The sequence below is a fragment of the Tenrec ecaudatus genome, chromosome 1 (genome assembly GCF_050624435.1).
Source record: "Tenrec ecaudatus isolate mTenEca1 chromosome 1, mTenEca1.hap1, whole genome shotgun sequence".
Taxonomy (NCBI): Eukaryota; Metazoa; Chordata; class Mammalia; order Afrosoricida; family Tenrecidae; genus Tenrec; species Tenrec ecaudatus.
Window position 1 is genome coordinate 91,946,665 of NC_134530.1, and position 18,985 is coordinate 91,965,649.

General features: G+C 46.4%; 1 protein-coding gene across 1 annotated transcript in view; it reads left to right on the top strand.

The window, feature by feature from the left end:
• The window catches only part of CACHD1 (cache domain containing 1), a 243,549-nt gene that overhangs the window by 193,743 nt on the left and 30,821 nt on the right, over positions 1-18,985 (top strand). Inside the window, exons 9-13 of the mRNA XM_075557163.1 lie at positions 6,103-6,336; positions 11,899-12,048; positions 12,877-13,000; positions 13,748-13,865; positions 18,305-18,473. Of these exons, the coding sequence (XP_075413278.1) occupies positions 6,103-6,336; positions 11,899-12,048; positions 12,877-13,000; positions 13,748-13,865; positions 18,305-18,473 (795 nt within the window). The remainder of the gene's footprint in view (positions 1-6,102; positions 6,337-11,898; positions 12,049-12,876; positions 13,001-13,747; positions 13,866-18,304; positions 18,474-18,985) is intronic.

Genomic DNA, 18,985 nt, shown 5'->3' on the forward strand with positions numbered 1-18,985 from the left:
AGGTAAAGTAGAGAAACAAATTCATGGACACTCATATTTGTATAAGAAAGAGTTTTATGTACAAGAGCAATTGAATATTGAGAAAACATCCCAGTCCAGATCAAGTCCACTAGTCCAATATTAGCCCATAAGTCTGATATTAGCCCATATTTCCGATACCAATCTATAAAGTCCTCTTCAGACTCACGAAAAACATGCAATGATGCTGAATGCAGGAAGATCACAGGCCAGTGGGTGGGAGGTCTTGTGGATCCAGTGGCGGTGTAAGCATCTCAGCCCTGGCAGGGGTCTTCATGGGGATCCTCTAGCTCAGGGCACTAGTGTAGCTCCATATGTATTGTCAGCTGCAATGTCTTCCAGGGAGTGAGCCTGTGTGTCCCGCCTCCAACAAGCTATTTTTCTCCTTAGCGCCTCCAAATGAGGTCATCAAGCTGCGACCTGATGGACAGGCTAAACTCCACCCTTTCACTCTTAAGCCTCAAATTGACAACAGATTATGTAACTACCACAATCGCCATCTAACATCACTCTCTCTCTACCTCAATGCCCTTCACTATGTAATAGAAATAAGAATGATCTATTTTCTTAGAGTTGTTATCAAGATTAATTTTAATGCATAGAAAACACCCAGGACAGTACCTGGCACTTGCTGGGGGTCAGTCAGTGGAAGTAGTTGATTTTGTGGAACTCTGGTGGCACCTGTGGAAGTGCGTGGCTTCTAACCGAGAGGCTAGTTGGAGCCCAACAAGGACCGCCATTGGAGAGAGACGTGCTGACTGCCCCTAAAGAGAGCAGTTGGGGGACATCTAATGGGACATTCTCTGCTGTCTCCTAGGGTAGCTCGGTGTCCTCATCAACTCAGGGGCACTCAGTAAGGACAGTTGATTTGTTGGCGTTCAGACACAGTAGATATGAAAGGGTGTATCAGTAAACTGACAGGCTGGGGAAATACTCAATCTTCCCCTCTCGCTGCCCAACCTGCCCTCTGTTCGGAATGTCTTCCGTTTTCTAGTTCCTGCTGTTTGTCTCTCGGGGCCCACCTCCCACTGCCCGCCCGCCCTTCTCCTCCAAGCAGCCCTGGAGCCTTAGTGGTGATGCGCTGGGCTGCCACCTGCAAGGTCAGCAGTTTGAATGCACAGACAGATGGGGCTGTACTTTGAAACATGCCCTGTCCTATTGGGTCTCTAGGAATCAGCATGGACTCCGCAGCATTGAGTTTCATTTGTTTTGTTTTTCAACAGAGACAGCTTTTCTAGCCTCTTAGTCAAGAGCAGTCGTCTGCTCTTGCTTTTAAGAGGACGTACCTTGATTCACAGCTCTCTCGAGCGTGGGTCTTTTTAATGTCTTTGTTTCTGAATGTCTGTGGAAAACTGTACGGGATTACGGACTGTGGCTCTAATGTTTTAATGTGCTCATTAAGTAGTCCTAGTGGGGTCGGGGTCAGACAGTGAACTGTTCAAACCCACGGCTGCTCCACAGGAGAACGATAGAGCCATCTGTCCCTGTCCTCGACAGTTCTCAGCTTGAGGGTCGCGAACCCTTTGGGGGGTCAAACTGCCCTTTCACAGGGGTCGCCCGATTCATAACAGCGGCAAAATTACAGTGATGAAGTGGCAATGAAAATAATTTTATGATTGGACAGTAAGACATGACAAAATAATAATTTATAAATTATCAAGGGTGGGGGAGGGAGGGGAAAATGAAGAACTGATACCAAGGGCTCAAGTAGAAAGAAAATATTTTGAGAATGATGATGACAACAGATGTACAAATGTGCTTCACACAATGGATGGATGTAGGGATTGTGATAAGAGTTATACGAGCCCCCAATAAAATGATTTTTTAAAAAGAAAGAAAATAATGTTATGGTTGGGGGGGGGGGCGGGTCAGCACAACATGAGGAACTGTATTAAAGTGCCGTGGCCTGAGGAAGGTTGAGAACCACTGCTGTAGAGGTTTCTATTGTCAGAAGCCCTAAGGAGCCCCTCCGCTCTGTCCTATAGGGGCTCGGAGAATTGGAGCCACTCATGGCAGTTGATGAGTCAGAAGCACTTGGGACATTTTCTACCTGCATCTTCTAAAGCACTGCACTTGGATTCTTATTCAGACCCGCATAGGTGTGCAATCCAGCCACCTGTGTTTTGGTCGGGAAGTCTCTGTCCCATGTGTTTTGTAGGCTGCAATTTGCTGGATGAGTGACTTTCGCAGATTACTTCATCTCTGACAACACCAGTTCCATCCATAAAATGCAAAGAATAAAATCCTCACAGGGTTGTTTGGATAACAAGCAAAATATGATCTATGGTGTTCTTCCCACCATACCAAAAACCAGACTCACTGCCATCAGGTTGATTCTGACATGTAGTCAGATCTGATGGGACAGAGCAAAATGGCTCTGTAGGATTTCCAGGACTGTAAAACTTTCTGAGTGGCTGGTGTCTTTTAACCTCCAGCCTTGTCAGTTAGGAATTGAGTACTAGCCATTGTACAACCAGGATTCCTTGTTCTTACAACTTCCACCCAGACCCACTACCACTGAGTCAATTCTGACTCATAGTAACCCTATATAGGCTTTCTGAGCTTGTAAACCATATGGGAGTAGATGGCCTCAGCTTTCACCTAGGGTGTTCCTGGTGGGTTTGAACCATCAACCTGGCAGTTAAGGTAGATAATAGATCCTCAAAGCCAGTTGAATGCTTTTATCAGTTCCTGTGTCAGACAGCACAGCCCAGATTTGAAGCTACTTCACCACCATTTCTGGTCCAGAGCCAGCTCCCTTGTTGAGTATCTGTGTCCCCAGCATCTTGTGTTTTTTCTATCTAGCCTGCCTCCCTTTACACTAGAGTGTGATATCTCTCTCTCTCTCTCTCTCTCTCTCTCTCTCTCTCTCTCTCTCTCTCTCTCTCTCTCTCTCTCTCTCTCTCTCTCCTTTTCATATGAAAAGGCATCAAGCCTTGTTGTTCTCTGTATTCTAGGCTCTTAGCTCAAGGCTGAGCACAGAGGAGGCTCGCTGGGTTTGCTCAGGTCTTTCGCCTCTAGTTGACTGGTGCTCTATTCTCTTATGGTTTCTTCCACTGGCAGGCCAGGGAGGGAGGGAAAGAAGAAAGAGAAGAAGAGAAAAAGGAAAGGAAATGTATTCCGTACCTTTGATGCTCAACCGCTCTCTTTAATGTAATGGGGATTTAGAGTGATGTTCAACCAAGTTCTTGTCTTCAAGAACCGTGCAAAGGAAGACGCACAAGGCACCAGAGTTCAATGCTGTAGTCAGTGAGCAAGGAAAATGAGAGGAAGTGATCGCTTCCTTTTCGTTCCATTTGAATAGCTGTTTGCCCAGGCAGAACCGAACTAAAAACACTTCCTTACTTGCTAATTTTCATCTGCCATTGGTTCTAAATCCTTCCGCCAGCGTGTCTTGTACATTTGCTGGGTCTCCTAACTCCCTTCTTTCAAACCCCCAGTTGCCCGCTGTAACCGTCCTTTCCTCTTTCTCCTTTAATCTAGCCAGGTGGTCTCACTGCCACCTTGCTCTCTCTCCAGTTGCTAACAAATGAGCCCTGTTCCGTCAGGTGGACTCACTCCTTTATATCATGAGTCACGGTTCAAGCAGAGGAGCAGAACCACCGTGAGGACTTTGGAATAGAGAAGGTAGTTGATTCACGGAGGAGAGTAAGGTAGGAGAATGAAGCGCCTCGAGAAAGCTGAGCATCGTCAGCTCTAGCGTGGTTGAGCAAGCCTGACAATGCAGAAAATCCTGGAAGCCAGGTACATCCAGCTGTGAGGTGTTGACGACGGTGATGCTAGGTGCCGTCCGGGGTGACTCAGAGTGACCCTGTGCACATCAGATAGAGGCGCTATCTGCTCCTGTGCTATGCTCACAATTGTTATGTCTTAGCAGTCACTGTGTCGATCCATCATGTCAGCGGCCTTCCTATTTTCCCTTCCCTTCCGCTTTACCAAGCATAATGTCCTTCTCCAGGGACTGGTCCCTCCTAATAATGTCCAAAGTACATGAGACAAGTCTCGCCTTCCTTGCCTCCAAAGGAGCATTCAAGTTGTACTTCTTCCAAGTGTGTTCTCTTGGCAGTCCAATACTGCTTCGCCAACAGCATAGTTCACATGAATCCATTTTTCTTCAGTCTTCCTTACTCGACGTCCAACTTTGACAGTCCTATGAGGCAACGGAAATCCCATTGCTTACATCAGGCACACCTTAGTGCTCAGAGTCACAAGCGCTAAGAAGAAGGGCCATTTGGGAGGCCTTGGCATAGCATTCTGGAGCGTTGCGGGCTCTCTGTGGCTGCTGCCCCAGTGAGTTCACAGGGAAGCAGGCTGGGTGGATCACGGGTTGCTCCTGGAGAGTTGCCAGATGGGAAAGAACGGAAGGCAGAGTAGGAAAAAGTGGGACAAACTGGAATCCTCTTCTCTCATCCTTCTTTCACTTTGCCTCCCAAATCTTGGACCACTTTTCTTGTAGTCAACGTCAGCCTGGTAGCAGACTAGGAGGGACTTCTGAGAAATCTAGTTCCCAGCCCGGTCATGTTGCAGTTAAAATAAATACCTTTCCTAGCATTTATCACCCTGCTGAATGCCACCTTGCCGAACCGTCTACGATGGAGTGACACAAACACCCCATCCTTGATAGCCTGCCATCCCACCCCATTCCTTTAGCCCAGCAGTTGCCCTGTCCTTCGTCACCCTTCCTGTACATTTTGAGAAGGTCAAGCAATATATGACAAAGGAAGGCCATGCATTTATTTCATAAATGGTCTCTTTTTATCACCTGCCTCTGAGCTTCTCAAGGGTAGAAGGCGAGAACACGCACACAGCCTCCCCCATCCCGACTCTGTGCCAATCAAAAGGAGCAATAATCTGATCCTGTCTCAATTTGACTCCGATATTTTTGCCCTTTAGTAGTTCAGCGGTGGAGGAGTAAAAGAACCAAATTATCTCCGTCCTTTTTAAATAAAATACAATACAAAGGGCTTCAAAATGTTTGTGGGGAAATCCCATTACCCTTTCATTCCATTTCTCCACGACCTTTGTGGGGCGCCCTCGTGTAAGCAATAGAGTCTGCCACCTCTTTGGAAATGGATGTGCAAGAAGTGTGTCCACTCCCTGGTCAGAAAGGCAGCCACAGACAATAGATGAGCCTGGAAAGCTTCAGTCTTTTTCATCCCTGAGCCACTCTTGCTGGCCATTGACATCACCAAAAACAGGAGGCGAAGACTTTGAAAACTTGCTGCGAGAGTCTCAGTGGTGACTGGAAGCACCTGCTTTCGTGGACAGCGGTGCCCAGGTGCGTTCATTTACTGTGTTCCAGCAGTGCCGCGCTTTTAAGGGGGAGACCACAGAAAGGGTTTATTAAATTAGTGTCTGTGCTGTAGGTTATAGATGGGGTAGAACAACGCTTCCCACTACACCCGCGCCCTTCCCGAGGTTTAAAGCCTTCTACATGTAAAAAGTACACATTTAAGAAAGAAAAGTAAGTCAAGTCCAGTGTTATCCTAACAAAATCAAAGCAGGAAAGTATTTGTAATGAACATTAACCTTAAAATAACAGGGTTCGGGCCATCAGTAAATGTAATCCAAAATTCCTTTCACTCAGTTTCATGAAACTTTGGAAAGTGTCTTACAGGCGAATGGGGTATTAGGTATGAAACGGTAAACCTCTAACCTTTAGAACTCTTTCAACTTCATCTGCTTGTTAAAATTGAAGGCAGGTTTGGGTTGTTATTTTTTAATCAGTGCTTTTGCTTTCGAATAGTAAAGGCAGGAAAATCATTTCTATTTTATAATTAAGCTGTCCAGGGAGAGCACTCTGGGTGAACGGGGCTCCTTTATTGACGTACGTGTTTGTCGCCATTGCCTTTGGAAGAACTCTTGTCCCTCTTGTCTGGCCGGAGAAAGGCCAGCCTCTGGCTTTGTGCCTCAGCGGGAGCCCGCGTCTGCGCCTTGGGCCCTCCCTGTCCTTGCCAAGTCCCCTGCGTGCTCCTGTGCCAGGACAGGGCCGCGTCCTTGCCTTCGTTAGACCTGACTGGCACTGTCTGGAGCGGCTCTGAGCTGTTTTGGCTCACGTTCTCTTCTCTTGGCTTTCCATTTCAGATGGCGTCACCGGCCTGAAAGAGCTGGCTTTCCTGCGGGATCTGGCCGAGCAGAACTCGGGGAAGTACGGGGTGCCGGACCGGTCCTGCCTGCCCGTGACTAAGGGCAGCATGATGGTGCTGAACCAGCTGAGTAATCTGGAGACCACTGTGGGCAGGTTCTATACAAACCTTCCCAACCGGATGATTGATGAAGCCGTCTTTAGCCTCCCCTTCTCTGATGAGATGGGAGATGGTAAGTTTGGAGAAAGCCTCTCACGCGGTGGCGTGAAAGGGACAGATAGACACGGACATGGAGGAGTTCAGCATCCTTCATGCCGACCCCATCGTGACCCCTTGGGGGTTTCTGAGACTGTAACTGTTTATGGGAGTAGAAAGCCCAGTCTTTTTCCTGAGGAGCTGCTGGTGGTTTCGAACTGCCCACTGTGCGGCTCGAAGCTCCATGTGTCACCACTGCACCACCCGGGCTCACCCTCAGCACGATTAGCTGTTCATTGTTTGTGAGTCAGCAGGCGTGACAGTTCCAGGCTGTGGGCCTCCCATTTCCCAGGTCAGGGTCCTGTAGAGCAGTGTCTAGAGGAGAAATCCCCAACCGTATTTCTTCATCACCTCACGGTTAGTAGACATAATGGGTATGTCTTTCATGGAGCTTTTAAGGGCGTGCCCCTGCACCCAACATCTAATGAAATGGGACTGTAGGTTAGCATCGTGTCGCAGGTGTACATTCACAGTGCTAGGGGTGTGGCCTCAAAGGCAAGACAACAGGTGTAGTTAAACGAAGACAGATGAAAGTGTCCCTAACAAGGTTTCCAGCCCCACCTTGCAACTTTGAGTTGGGACCCTTGCTACATTATTTTATCCCGTCAGTACGCCATTTGTTCATCTGAGGACCTGAGCAAACACCTTGTCTAAAACAGGGTAGTCAGCCTTTTCAAGGTAGTAGCAAGATTAATTAGCTGATGTGTGAGGTTTACTGGCGCCTGGCATGCCACCCAACCAATGATCACTGCTAGTCGCCATAGTCATTCTCGTCGTCGTCATCCTGGTGCAAGTTACTCGTGATGTGACCAAGCGAAAGGCTGAGCCGTGGCTTCCTTCCACCTCCTTGCCTATAAAGTGAGTGGGGAACCGTCTCCATTCAGGCAACCGCAAAGATGAAGTGCTGCATGTCGAACATCGGAATTATGTCTGGCCGAAGGCCTGTGCTCAATAAAAGCACGGTCCCTCCTCTGCCTTCTTGCTCGTCCGTTTACCCACGCCTTCCCCTCCTTCCTGACAGACAAAATGGCAGAGGCCGGCAGACGCTGTGACCGCATCACATGTCTTTCAATTCCATTCACTCCCAGCCCTTACGCCTGCAGGTGCTCAGAACGGGAGAGGCATGCATCCTACCCTCACCGAGCTTTTGCGTCCCATAAAGAGAGGCTGCACATCATTTCCATGCTGCGTGATAGGAACGGAACCAGGTTCTGTGCACACATGGAAAAGAGCGCTGCGGCCGATTCTCTTCCCAAACAGTGGTGTCTGGTCAAGCGCCTGCAGCCCTTCTCTAAACTCACCTCTACAATCGAGGTTTACCCTGAATACAGTAAACCAAATCACGGGCAACCCTTCCGACCCCTGTCGCTCTGTCGGCATAAAAGAATACCACACACGAGTGGTTTAAAAGAACAGAACAGCCATCCGCCTCATCTCAGGAGGCTGCCTGCACGTTCGGATTCCCGGCCTCTGCTCTATGGGAGATGCCTCCCTGTTCTTTTCCCGCTCCCGTAGTGGCCAGCAATCCTGGGTGGCTCCTGGACTTGTAAGATGCATCTGCCCATCTCCCTTAAGTGCATCTCTCCTTTCCGTTTTCCCTTTTCACAGGAAACCATTCCCAAGAGATCAGACTTGGGACCTGCCCTGCTCCTCTATGGGTGCCTCAACTAACAGAAGCTGAGGTTTCTAAACTGGAGGACAGGGACAGGAGTGAGGACCTCAGCCAAGCTTTTTATGATGGGGTGAGGGTGGGGGCCCAGCCTTTTACAATTTAACGCATCATTACACTATCCCAGTTGTTGTCCTTGGGGCCTGTTTGTGGCTGGCTCTCATGATAGATTCACATGCCTGTGTTTGCTCAGGGGAGAGTGTGTTTTGGGTGTTTGTGTTTTCAGTCCCTAGAATTAGGGACCCCTCTGATGTCTTTGATATGGCAACACTGAATCTAAGGACACTCCCACTTACCAAATGTAAAACAAACAGACAAAAACCACCTGGTCCACATAGCAATTCAATAGGACAGGCTACCACTGCCTCATAAGGGTACAATCTTAACACAGTCAGACCACCACATCTCTCTTCCACAGAGAACCTTTTGTTTGCAGCTGAATTACTTAACCTCTGTGCCACCAGCACCCCTCTCTTTGACAAGGCTCCGATTCAGAACCTTCAAAGATTAAAATCAGAGTTGACTGAACCCGTGTCTTTGGCAAAGGTCGGACTGTGTGCATGTGACTGACTTGGGAAGTGCCTCTGGGGATTGGGTTAGTGGGGCAAAAGATGAACCGAGCTGATGGCCATCGAGGAATGGAGAGCCAGAGCTGGGAAAGGGGATGGTGTTTCTTTTCAAGGGTTTTGTTCTGTATGTCGCCAGAGAAGAGCAGACTTTTGAAATGCCCGTGCATGTCAGTGACAATTTGTTCTTCACTGCTCTGTGGAAGGGCTTTCCTCCCAGATGAACAAACGCACAGAGGACATGCCAGCCTCCAGTGCCACTGCCGACACGTCAACTCCTCGATCCAGGAGGACCTGATCAAACACTTCATCCAAAGCACATCTTCGCCACTTTCTAGAGTGCTTATTATTTCAAAATACAAAATGATTTTAGATCCAGTGGGAAGGTAAATCAGTAAACAAGTAGTTACCAATGTAGGAGGGGGGTATCCCCTCAAAAAATAATAATTCTTCAAAGCTATGTGTTTAAATTATTTTACAAAACAACTTTATCACCTTCAGAGTACTCTCCATTACACTTAACACATTTGTCAAATCTGCGATTCCACTCTTGGAAACATTTTTCAAACTCATCTGTTTGGATGGCTGACAGCCCCTCCCTCTTTTTTTCTTCTAAGTCATCAATTCGCTGTCCCTTCATATCCATCTTATTCCATCTTATTTATGGAAACAAAAAGTCACGCAGAGCAAGGTCAAGTGTGTGACAAGAGAGGCATGCTGTTTTGTTGCCAAAAACTGGCGCACTGAGATGGCTGCGTGAGCAGGTGCATTGTCCTGGTGGCAAAACCAGTCCCCCATCTGCCACAAATCAGGCCTTTTTTTGTCGCACACTGTTACATAATCTTTTCAGAACCCCCAAATGGAAGCTGGATTAACAGTCTGACCTAGTGGAACAAACTCCAAATGGACTATCCCCCGCACATCAAAACAACAAATGAGCATCGTCTCGATCTTCTATTTCACTTGACGAGCTTCTTTTGGACAAAGTGACATTGGCATCTTCCACTGTCTTCACTGATGTTTGCTTTTGGGGGGAAAAGTCTGGGTCAGTTCGGAGTTGTTTTTCCAAAGCACAGCATGTTTCCAGCTGATGCGCTTCCTCCTGGTCAGTCAGAACCTGAGGCACAAATTTCACAGTGATCCTTCTCATTCCCAAATCTTCCACTAAAATTCGCTGAACTAGAAGGTAGTCCAGATAACTTCACCATCTCTTCAATGGCCCAGCATCAGTCTTTGAATGCATGTGCATGAATTTTGTCAACTTTTTCATCTGTTCGGGAAGTTGATGGACGTCCAGAGCGAGGTTTGTCATCAATCGCCATTTCACCTTTTTTGAAACAAGAAAAACACTCGTACACTTGAGTTTTTCCCATAGCACTGTCCTTGTAAGCTATGTTCAACATCACAACAGTTTCTGCAGCATTTTTCCTGAGCAGGAAACAAAATTTCATAGCCGCACCCTGGTCTCTAAAATCGGTCATCACGAAAAACAAGGTTTGAGAGAAACTGCTTTTACGAAAAAATTCACTGTGACCAGAGAGAACCTTCCCAGGTGACGCCACTGGGTGCACTAACGCTGAGCGAGTTGCTGGGTGCCTGCCTAGCAGGAAAAATGTGTGCTTACAACAGCACCGCCCAGCAGAGCTTTTTTCCATTTTTTCTCTGTTTTGTTGTTTATTCTCTTTATTTCCTCTTTTCCTGTTGTTTTTATTATTAATGCCTTTTAATATCAGTAACCTTCTAAGTCTGATCTTTGAGACTTAAAAACATTACATAAAAACTCACAGAGAACGATGAAATCAGCCAATTACATACTGTAACATTGTATATAATACACAATTGCTAGTGAGAAGAGGTACCCACCCACCCCATCTCTCAAAAAAAGTCAAATCCACTGTCATCGAGTTGATTCTAACTCATTAGTGAACCTGTACAGACTTCTGAGACTGTAAATCTTCATAGGAGCAGATGGCCTCAACTTTGTCCAACTCAGTGGCTGGTCGGTTTCAATAACTAACCGTACAATTAGCATCCTGGCACTTAACCCACACTGCCAGCTGGGCTCCTTAATGCATCACAAAGAAAACTTCTTTCCAAACTAAATGCTGAAGGGTAGTAGTAGCCTTTATGCTTTTCCTGCTACTCCCTGGTTTTGTTTGCTTTTTAATTATGTTTTCAATTAATATCTTAATGTAGTTAAGGAGAAACTTTAGACAAAAGTTTAGGTTTCCATTTTGATTTTTTCCATACAAATTATTTAGTGGTTGGTTACATGGTTTTATAATACGTCATTGTTTTCATTCATTCCATTATGTGTGTACCACTTCTAATACTCTCGTTTCCCCAACCCCTTGCCTACTCATCTTTGCTGTACTTCATGACCATTTGGTCTCCTATCTCATTACTTATGGGTAATATCCTTCGTTTCATGAGTCAGTCTGTTCCTTAGCTACAAGATGACCTGAAAGGGCTCATTTCAGTTTAAGGTTTGGGGACTCCTCATGTATTGAGTACAATTTTTGAGCATATATTCCCTCACATCTCTGGGTTCTGCACATCACTGCAGTGTCCCACGGACTCGTAATGTTCAAGGAAATGTCTCCTGTGGTGGTGGGTGCAGTTCAGTCCAATATCCAAAGGTCAGGCAGGGGTCAGCCAGGTGCTGGGGATAGAGGGCATGCCCCACTCCTGACACTCGCTCCTGTGCTCACAGAGAGGGCGCGTTTTATATGCAGCAAGATGGCACTGGAGGGAACCCTATGCAGGGAACAGTCATTTGGTGGGAGTTACATGATGCAATCAAGTTTCACTCTAACATAATCTATTTGCCCCCCTTGGACTGAATCTGATTTGTGCATATATGACTGTAGGCATTGGCCTCCTACTAACCTTAATCATCTGGCTTTTTCCCAAACCACTCCAGAAACAGTTTTATTTCTCTTCTCAGCTATAGCATCTCGGAAACCAAGGTAGCCATTAAAGAATGGAACCCAGAATTGTAGCACATAAGGGATTTTGGCTGGAAGGGCCATATTAATTGAGTGTAACTCAGGATCCATCCATTAGGATTCTCTGATCAAAACTGTAGTAATCAAAATTGTAGTCCTGATCCACATTGTAGTAATATAAGATGGGTACTATCTAGTTCTTCTGACCTCAAAGTAGATGAAGCCAAGGTTCCTGTTGATTGTTAGACATGGTGACTACTTTCCTCTCTGTATCTTTTCCTTCTTTCTCGATTATCCCATGAGTGGAGACCAATAGTTGTATCTTGTTTTTTTATTTTTGCTTTTTTAACCCATAGGTTTGATTATGACTGTGAGTAAGCCCTGTTACTTTGGAAACCTACTTCTCGGAATTGTTGGTGTTGACGTCAACCTGGCTTACATCCTTGAAGACGTAACATATTACCAAGACTCGTTGGCTTCCTATACTTTTCTAATAGATGACAAAGGTAATAAAATTTCGCCATAGGAACTAGTGCTATAGCACCCTAAAGAAAATGGCTGTCAACATTCTGATACGAATAAATAGAGTCGGCAAATGATAGTATTGAAAAGAAAACAGAACAGCGTGGACTGCTCGCGTGTAGTAGACTACCATGACAGCAGAATGAAAAATTATGCCTTTGCCTCTTGGCTGTGTTGAGGGATAGGTAAGAGTTCTTTTTCCAACAACAATCTCATTATCATAAAGTCCTTGCCGACTCGTAGTGGCCCTGTAGGACAGGGCAGGGCTGCCCCCGTGCGTTTCTGAGAGTACAAAGCCCTCCCTTTCTCCCACAGAGTGACTAGTGGTTTCAAACCACTGACCCTGCAGATCACAACCCAGCCCATAACCACCATGCCACCAGGGCGCCTTCGAATTATTCTTAGCCCCAGCAAATTAGACATGAATGTTGAATGACAGATAGAATGTGATTATTCTCTGGGTCATTGCTTTGGGTCTAGATTGTTACCTTTTGATTTATTGGTGAAAAGGTTTACGGGGTAGAACACACAAGATGAGAACCATAAGGGCAACTTTTTGAGCATATTCTGGATTAGACAGATGTTGGATAATTTACGGCATCTTTCTAGACTTCCGGAGATTTAGGCAAGCACACGTAAAGCAGGGTCAGTTTTTATTAGATCACTGAAGCTCATGCTGAGAAACTGAGTACTGAGCAGCCGTCTCAGAGAGCCTCGCTGTTCAGGCCAGTGATGAAGGCTTACTAGTCAGCACTTCCTGCAATGTGTTTCCCATGGCGTGCATTTTGTTTTGTTTTGTTTTCTTGTTTCAGGGTATACACTTATGCATCCATCTCTTACCAGGCCATACTTACTCTCAGAACCCCCCCTCCATACTGACATCATACATTATGAAAATATCCCCAAATTTGAATTGGTTCGGCAAAATATCCTAAGGTAAGGAAAAGGTGAGGGTCCTAGTATTTTATCTTGCTCTGAAAACCGGTCAAATATGAGTGTTTACTGGAGGATAAAATCATGTTAATAACACAAATATATGCCAAGTCATTTTTCCAGATGGATAAGCCTAGACTGTGTTTGCTCTGTTTAACAGATGAAGTTTCTCAGAATGATTACTGGGGGAGAAAAGTTAGACTCTCTTTTCTCAGTGATTTCAGTGGTAGAATAGGACATACCTAATTTTTAAAAAGTTACTACAATTTTTCCAAAATGAAAAAAGGTTGGTAAAATAAAAGCTAGCTCGGGGGACTACCTCTCCTGTGTGCCAAATTCTAACTTGACAAAGTGTTGGTTTGGGGCCCACGGTACATTCATGTGCCAAGAAGGCCACATTGGATTTCTTGTTTGTTTCCGACAATGATGCACTAATTTGACAAAGCATAAGCAATAGAGATGCATCTGGGAGCTCATAGGTGGAAAATTGGGGACGGAGTGTTGTGAGACTAGTGGGGGGTGTCTGCTAAGAATTAGAATGGGTGGAGGGAGTAAGGATTCGTTTATTTTAGTGCCGCGTGACCTAATACATTTAGGAAATGGAAAACTGCATATTATCTTTTTCAAAAGGATTGAGCTTCGTTGCTTTTAAAATCTAGAGGTGGTCACGGACTCCCAGCTTCTCTGCTTTTAATTAAGTGCTTAGTTTTATCATTTGCCTCAAGCGTTTGATTGTGCTTGCCAACGCAGCCTCCCCTTGGGCAGTCAGATCATCGCAGTCCCTGTGAACTCCTCCCTGTCTTGGCACATAAACAAGCTCAGGGACACCGGAAAGGAAGCCTACAATGTTAGCTACGCCTGGAAGATGGTGAGTTGGGGCTGCGTCCCCTTTCCTCCAGAAGGTGGGTGGGGGCGTGCTCCTCGCTGGGGGATTAAGAATCTTAGGACTGATTATGTCCCTCATCCATTTTAGAGAGATTGGAAAAAGGAGAGATTCCACGGATGTTGCACAATTTTAAAAAACTGTTTAGAAGACAAATGCTCATGATTAATCAACCAACCCTTATCAAAGGGTACAAAATTCACTGCCACCAAGTTTCACAGTGACCTTACAGGACAGATTAGAGCTGCCTTTATGGCTTTCCAGATCTGTACATCTTTATTGGGAGTTTAAAAAAAAAATGTCCTCTTTCTCCTGGAGCAGCTGGTGGTTTCAAACTGCTGGCCTTGTAGATAATCCAGGATGCCACCAGGGCTCCTAAAAAGGGTACAAAGTAGAAAGCAAAACAGGTCCTTCCCTCCTCCTCACCTGGGCCCTCACTTTCCTCAGAAGTAGCTGCTTTGATAGATTTTCAGACACTTACAGGCATAAGCTTCTTTACAAACATCTCATCGTTTCTTTAACGAGTTCCCTGTTGTACATTTAAATTACGTCTAATGCAGAAAAATAAGGAAAACTGTTAGATTCCTTGGGTGAGAAATACCTCAGTCCTTGGTTTCACACGAGAAAGAATTCACGCTGAAGCCTGGTTTGTGATTCAAGTGGGTTTTAATAAAGGACAGAAGCTTCAGGTTTTACATGATGGACACAGAACTGTACCCCAAACACGTGGTGGGTGACCTGAGGCCCAAGAAAGAGCGCAGCAAGGCAGAGCGGTGGGCAGAGGAGCAGGGGAAGAGCGGGTGCACTCCCAGTCCCAGCCTTTTGGGGCCTTTCGGCTGGGAGGCAGGTTGGAAGGTACTGGTTAACCCATTGGCTGAATTAAGCCCATCTGGCCGGGTTTGGGACCCACCCAGGTGTACTGCCTTCCTGTCTCAAGGGCCTGAATTTGCACCTGCCCTTTAGCCTTATCGGCTTCCAACTTCCTGTAGGGAGCCCCTGGACATGGAGAGGAATAGTCCCCCCTCTTGCTCTACCTAACAAACCCTACAAACAGCCGCTGTCTAGTGGATTCTGACTTAGGGTGACCTCCCTGTGGCACAACAGGTCTGCACACCACGGGTGTCGATGACTGTGACCTTGTGGAAGGAGGTCACTGGGTCTTTCTTCCAGCACGCATTTGACGAAGTCCAACCACCAAGCTTTTGCTTAGCTCAAGAGAAAACCGTTGACATAACTAGGTACTGTCCGGTGTTGATTGTCCTTCCAAAGCTCAAGCTGCTCGAAGCTGGGACTAGAGACTGAATCTGCAAGGCACAGATTGCTTCTGTTGACGTCTATCCTGCCCCCCCCACCCCCAAAATAAAAGACAGTTTAGACTAGACCTTGCCTTGTGCTTAGTCGGTTGGCATAGTTTGACAACTTGGACTTAATTTGCGACAAGCACACCCCTCAGTTGTCTTGGTCAACATTCAGATATAGACCCCAAGAACCACACAGAAATAGTATCTAGTACACGCTACCCACGTTTCTCGACTCTCCCATTTCAGCATAGCGTAGCAATATTGTGGGGCCTTAAATGCTGTCCTTGATTAAGAGGAACGTGGATTCTCATTGGTGTTCATTTTATTGTAATCCGTGAACTTTCCAAATGCAACCACTGGGGGTCGCCTTGGGCGGCAGTGTCTGGGAGTGCTGTGTCGATGGTCTTCCGTGGGAGCCTGCAGAGCAGTTTCTCGTGGCCCTGCCGTCTGTCACCACTCACTCTGCCACAGGGTTCCTCTCAGGCCCGTCACAGTGTCTAGTGTTACAGCCCTTGACCCCTGTTAGCACTTTTTTAGGAGATTCTTTTCCTCTTGACCCTTCCTCCTTCCTCCTACTTCCTGCTTCCAGTCTGGACCGCTTCTGTGGCCTCAGCTGCATATAACTCCTTGTCAATTTTCAGGCATGAGCCTCCCACCAGGGCCATGAACTGACCAGTCCCCTCAGTAGGTCACGGATGCTTCATTTGCATTACATTCTAGTAGCATGTCCTTGCAAGGTGCATACCAGGCCCAGGGCAGGGTGTAGCTCAGAGCCAGGCCAAAAGAATCAGACCTCAAGTTGCTTACGGGTTACCCAGGGAATGTCAGTCAACGTGTACAAGCGTGGCAAACCTTCTAGGAGAGAAAACGGAAGCTCTTTTTTTCCAAAGCTGCTAGGCAAAAGGCCACACCAACAAACTCATTTCACCACCACAACAATCAGGAGTCACTTCCGATGGCGGTCTTAGCTTTCTCAGAGTTCTGAAATTATCAGGGAGGTCATTATTAAGTCAGAAGTTAAGGAAGCAATAATTAACGGCATTGAAATTTAAAAGACTCGCCTGGTTCACCCAGTCATAAGAATCACACCTTCTGAGTCCTCTGTAGTTGCCTTTCAGGGAGAAAGGCAAAGCTTGCAGCTAGCCTGTCACTGCTCCATTCAGGCCCGTCTCCGAGCATTTGAAGAGGCGGTCGAGCGGTGACAGGTGGAACGGTTGATAGTCAGAAGATAGGAGCATGTTTCCGTCTTACAGAGGCCTACATCACTTCCAGACACGGGTCCTGGGTGTAAACGGCAGAAAATAAACTCACTCGCCACCTAGAGCCCATGGAGTGCCACCCCAATTTGTTCGTGCAAAAAATATTTTCCCAATTATGAAGTTCACAATCTACTGATAATAAATAAGCCCGTTGTTGTCCCGCCCATTCCAACTCATGGTGTCAGATAGAACTGGGCCCGCAGGAGATTTCCTGGCCTGATTTTTCAGAAGCGGAGTACCAGGCTTTTCTTTCTAGTCGCCTTTGGATAGACTTGACCCACCAACCTCTCAGTTCACAGCTTGAGCTCTCTGTGCTACCCAAGAACACCATAGACAGGTTTACCATCAGATCTGTTGTTGAGCCTCCTTTCCACCCAAGCACCGTCCATCCAGCACTGCTTTTTGTTACTTAGGGAAGGTTTTTTTTTTTTCTCTTACAGAACAGATCCTATTTAGAAATGATATCCTGGTCATTCTGGTAGGGACTTTTTGGGGGGATGTGTTTTGGTTTAACACAGAAAACATCGCCTCGGAAGAATGCCTGACGGTCTGAGCCGAGAAGACAGGAAATAGCGCATCCTGTCACTTTCTAATTCGGTGGGTGAGGGAAGAGGATTAAATTTGCTAAACTAATTGAATATTTTTGGCTGCAGTACTTGAAAGCAGTTCCAGGAAGATGTGGGTTTCTCTTCCGTTGAAAGATTCTGCAGTCGTTTTTACAAACTCTAAAGCGCACTTTAAGGGAGCATCCTGCCTAAAAACAGTATCCTGCTTAAAAACGGTATCCTGATAAAGATTTCTTTCGGAGCACATTTTTTTCACTTGCTTTATCAGGCAGGAGTGCTTGGGGCATAGTACTTATGCATTGGGCTGCACTCTGCACGGCCAGCACTTCAAAACTGCCAGCCTCTTGGAGGGAGGAAGGCAGGGCAATATATTCCCTTGGAGAGGGTAGTCTTGGGAGCACACATGGGCAGTTCTGCCCTGCCCTACAGGGCCTCCAGGAGTGGGCATCGGCTTGAAGGCAGTGAGTTGGGATTTTGATCTGGTTCTTTCCTTCGAACTAAGCTGGTCAGCCCCCTCTTCTTTTGCTTACATACCGCCTTTTCAATAAGTTCTGTTCATCCTCTACAATAGATACTAGCAATGGACAATGTGTCTGCATCAGATACATATTCAATGTAAGCTATGCATAACATTGGTCACTTTAGCTCTTTGCAAGAGAACAATTTCTGTTACAATTCCATTCACAATATTGTGCAATATTTGGAAATATTTCTGTTTCCAAGGTGTTTTCATAACCAAACCGAAACTCTGTATCCATTAAGCAATAACTCCCCATTTCCCCTTCCTCCCAGTCCCTGGGAACCATTCATCTACTTTGATCTCTCAGCATTCGCCTATTCTAATAACTTCGGATAAGTGGACTTGAAAAATGGTCATGTCTTCAGAACATTTATTGCCGAACCAATTATGTGTTTCTAAGATCATTTCAAAACCAATGGAAGTCAGTCTTGTGCTCGTACGCATGTCCCAGGTTATGCCCATGGGTTGAAGGAAGGAAGAAGGCTCTCGGGGTCACTGTTTCTGAGAGACTACTTTCTAACCCCTCCATTAGTTCCAGAATTTTCTACTGCTCAGGTTAATATCCCCCAGCCAAGAGGGAAAACAGGAAATCGGACTTTTGCCAGAGAGATTTTCTATCACCCTGCCTGCACATCTTCTACTCATTCATCCAATATTTAATGAGTCCCTTTTATCTAAGTACTGAAGAACCAGAGACCACAGAAAATAGGGTAGGTAGAGTCCCTACCCGATTGAACTTTCATTTTCTGTGTTAGAAATTCTTAATTGCTTTTAACAGGTCCAAGACACTTCCTTTATACTGTGCATTGTGGTGATCCAACCAGAAATACCTGTCAGACAACTGAAGAACCTCAACACTGTGCCCAGCAGCAAGCTGCTGTACCACCGGCTGGACCTCCTGGGCCAGCCTAGCACCTGCCTCCACTTCAAACAGCTGGCAACTCTAGGTAAAGTCTCCCCACCCCACCTCCCTTTGGGGTCTTATTCGCGGTCTGTTATTGTCGTGAGCTGCTGCTACGTCTGTCCCCGCCGCTCAGGGACTTCCTGGTCTGGTATCTAACCCCATGACCCATGACAGGTCTGTTGTGTGTCTACTGGTGCTTTTTAGAAGTAGGTTGCCAGCCCTTTCCACCCAGTCCCTCCTAGTTCGAAAGCGCCAAGAATGCCTATACAGCGTCCGAGTAATCAGAGACGATTGGGAGTGACTGTGCATGGGACAGGTTGGCCGGGAACCCGGCCCGGGTGTCTGGCATGAAAGGCAAACATTCCGCCACTAAACCACCACTACCGCCCGTTCGCATTAGCAGCATTCCATAAATATCATTTTGAACTGTGAAAAAGGAAAGAAAAAGATGTGGGATGTGTGCAGTGCCTGTTAGTTGAGAGATAAAAAAATTATGAGAGATGTTTTAGCTTGTCTTGGGTCAAGTTCTCTATCTGACGCTGGAGGAGTAGGGTG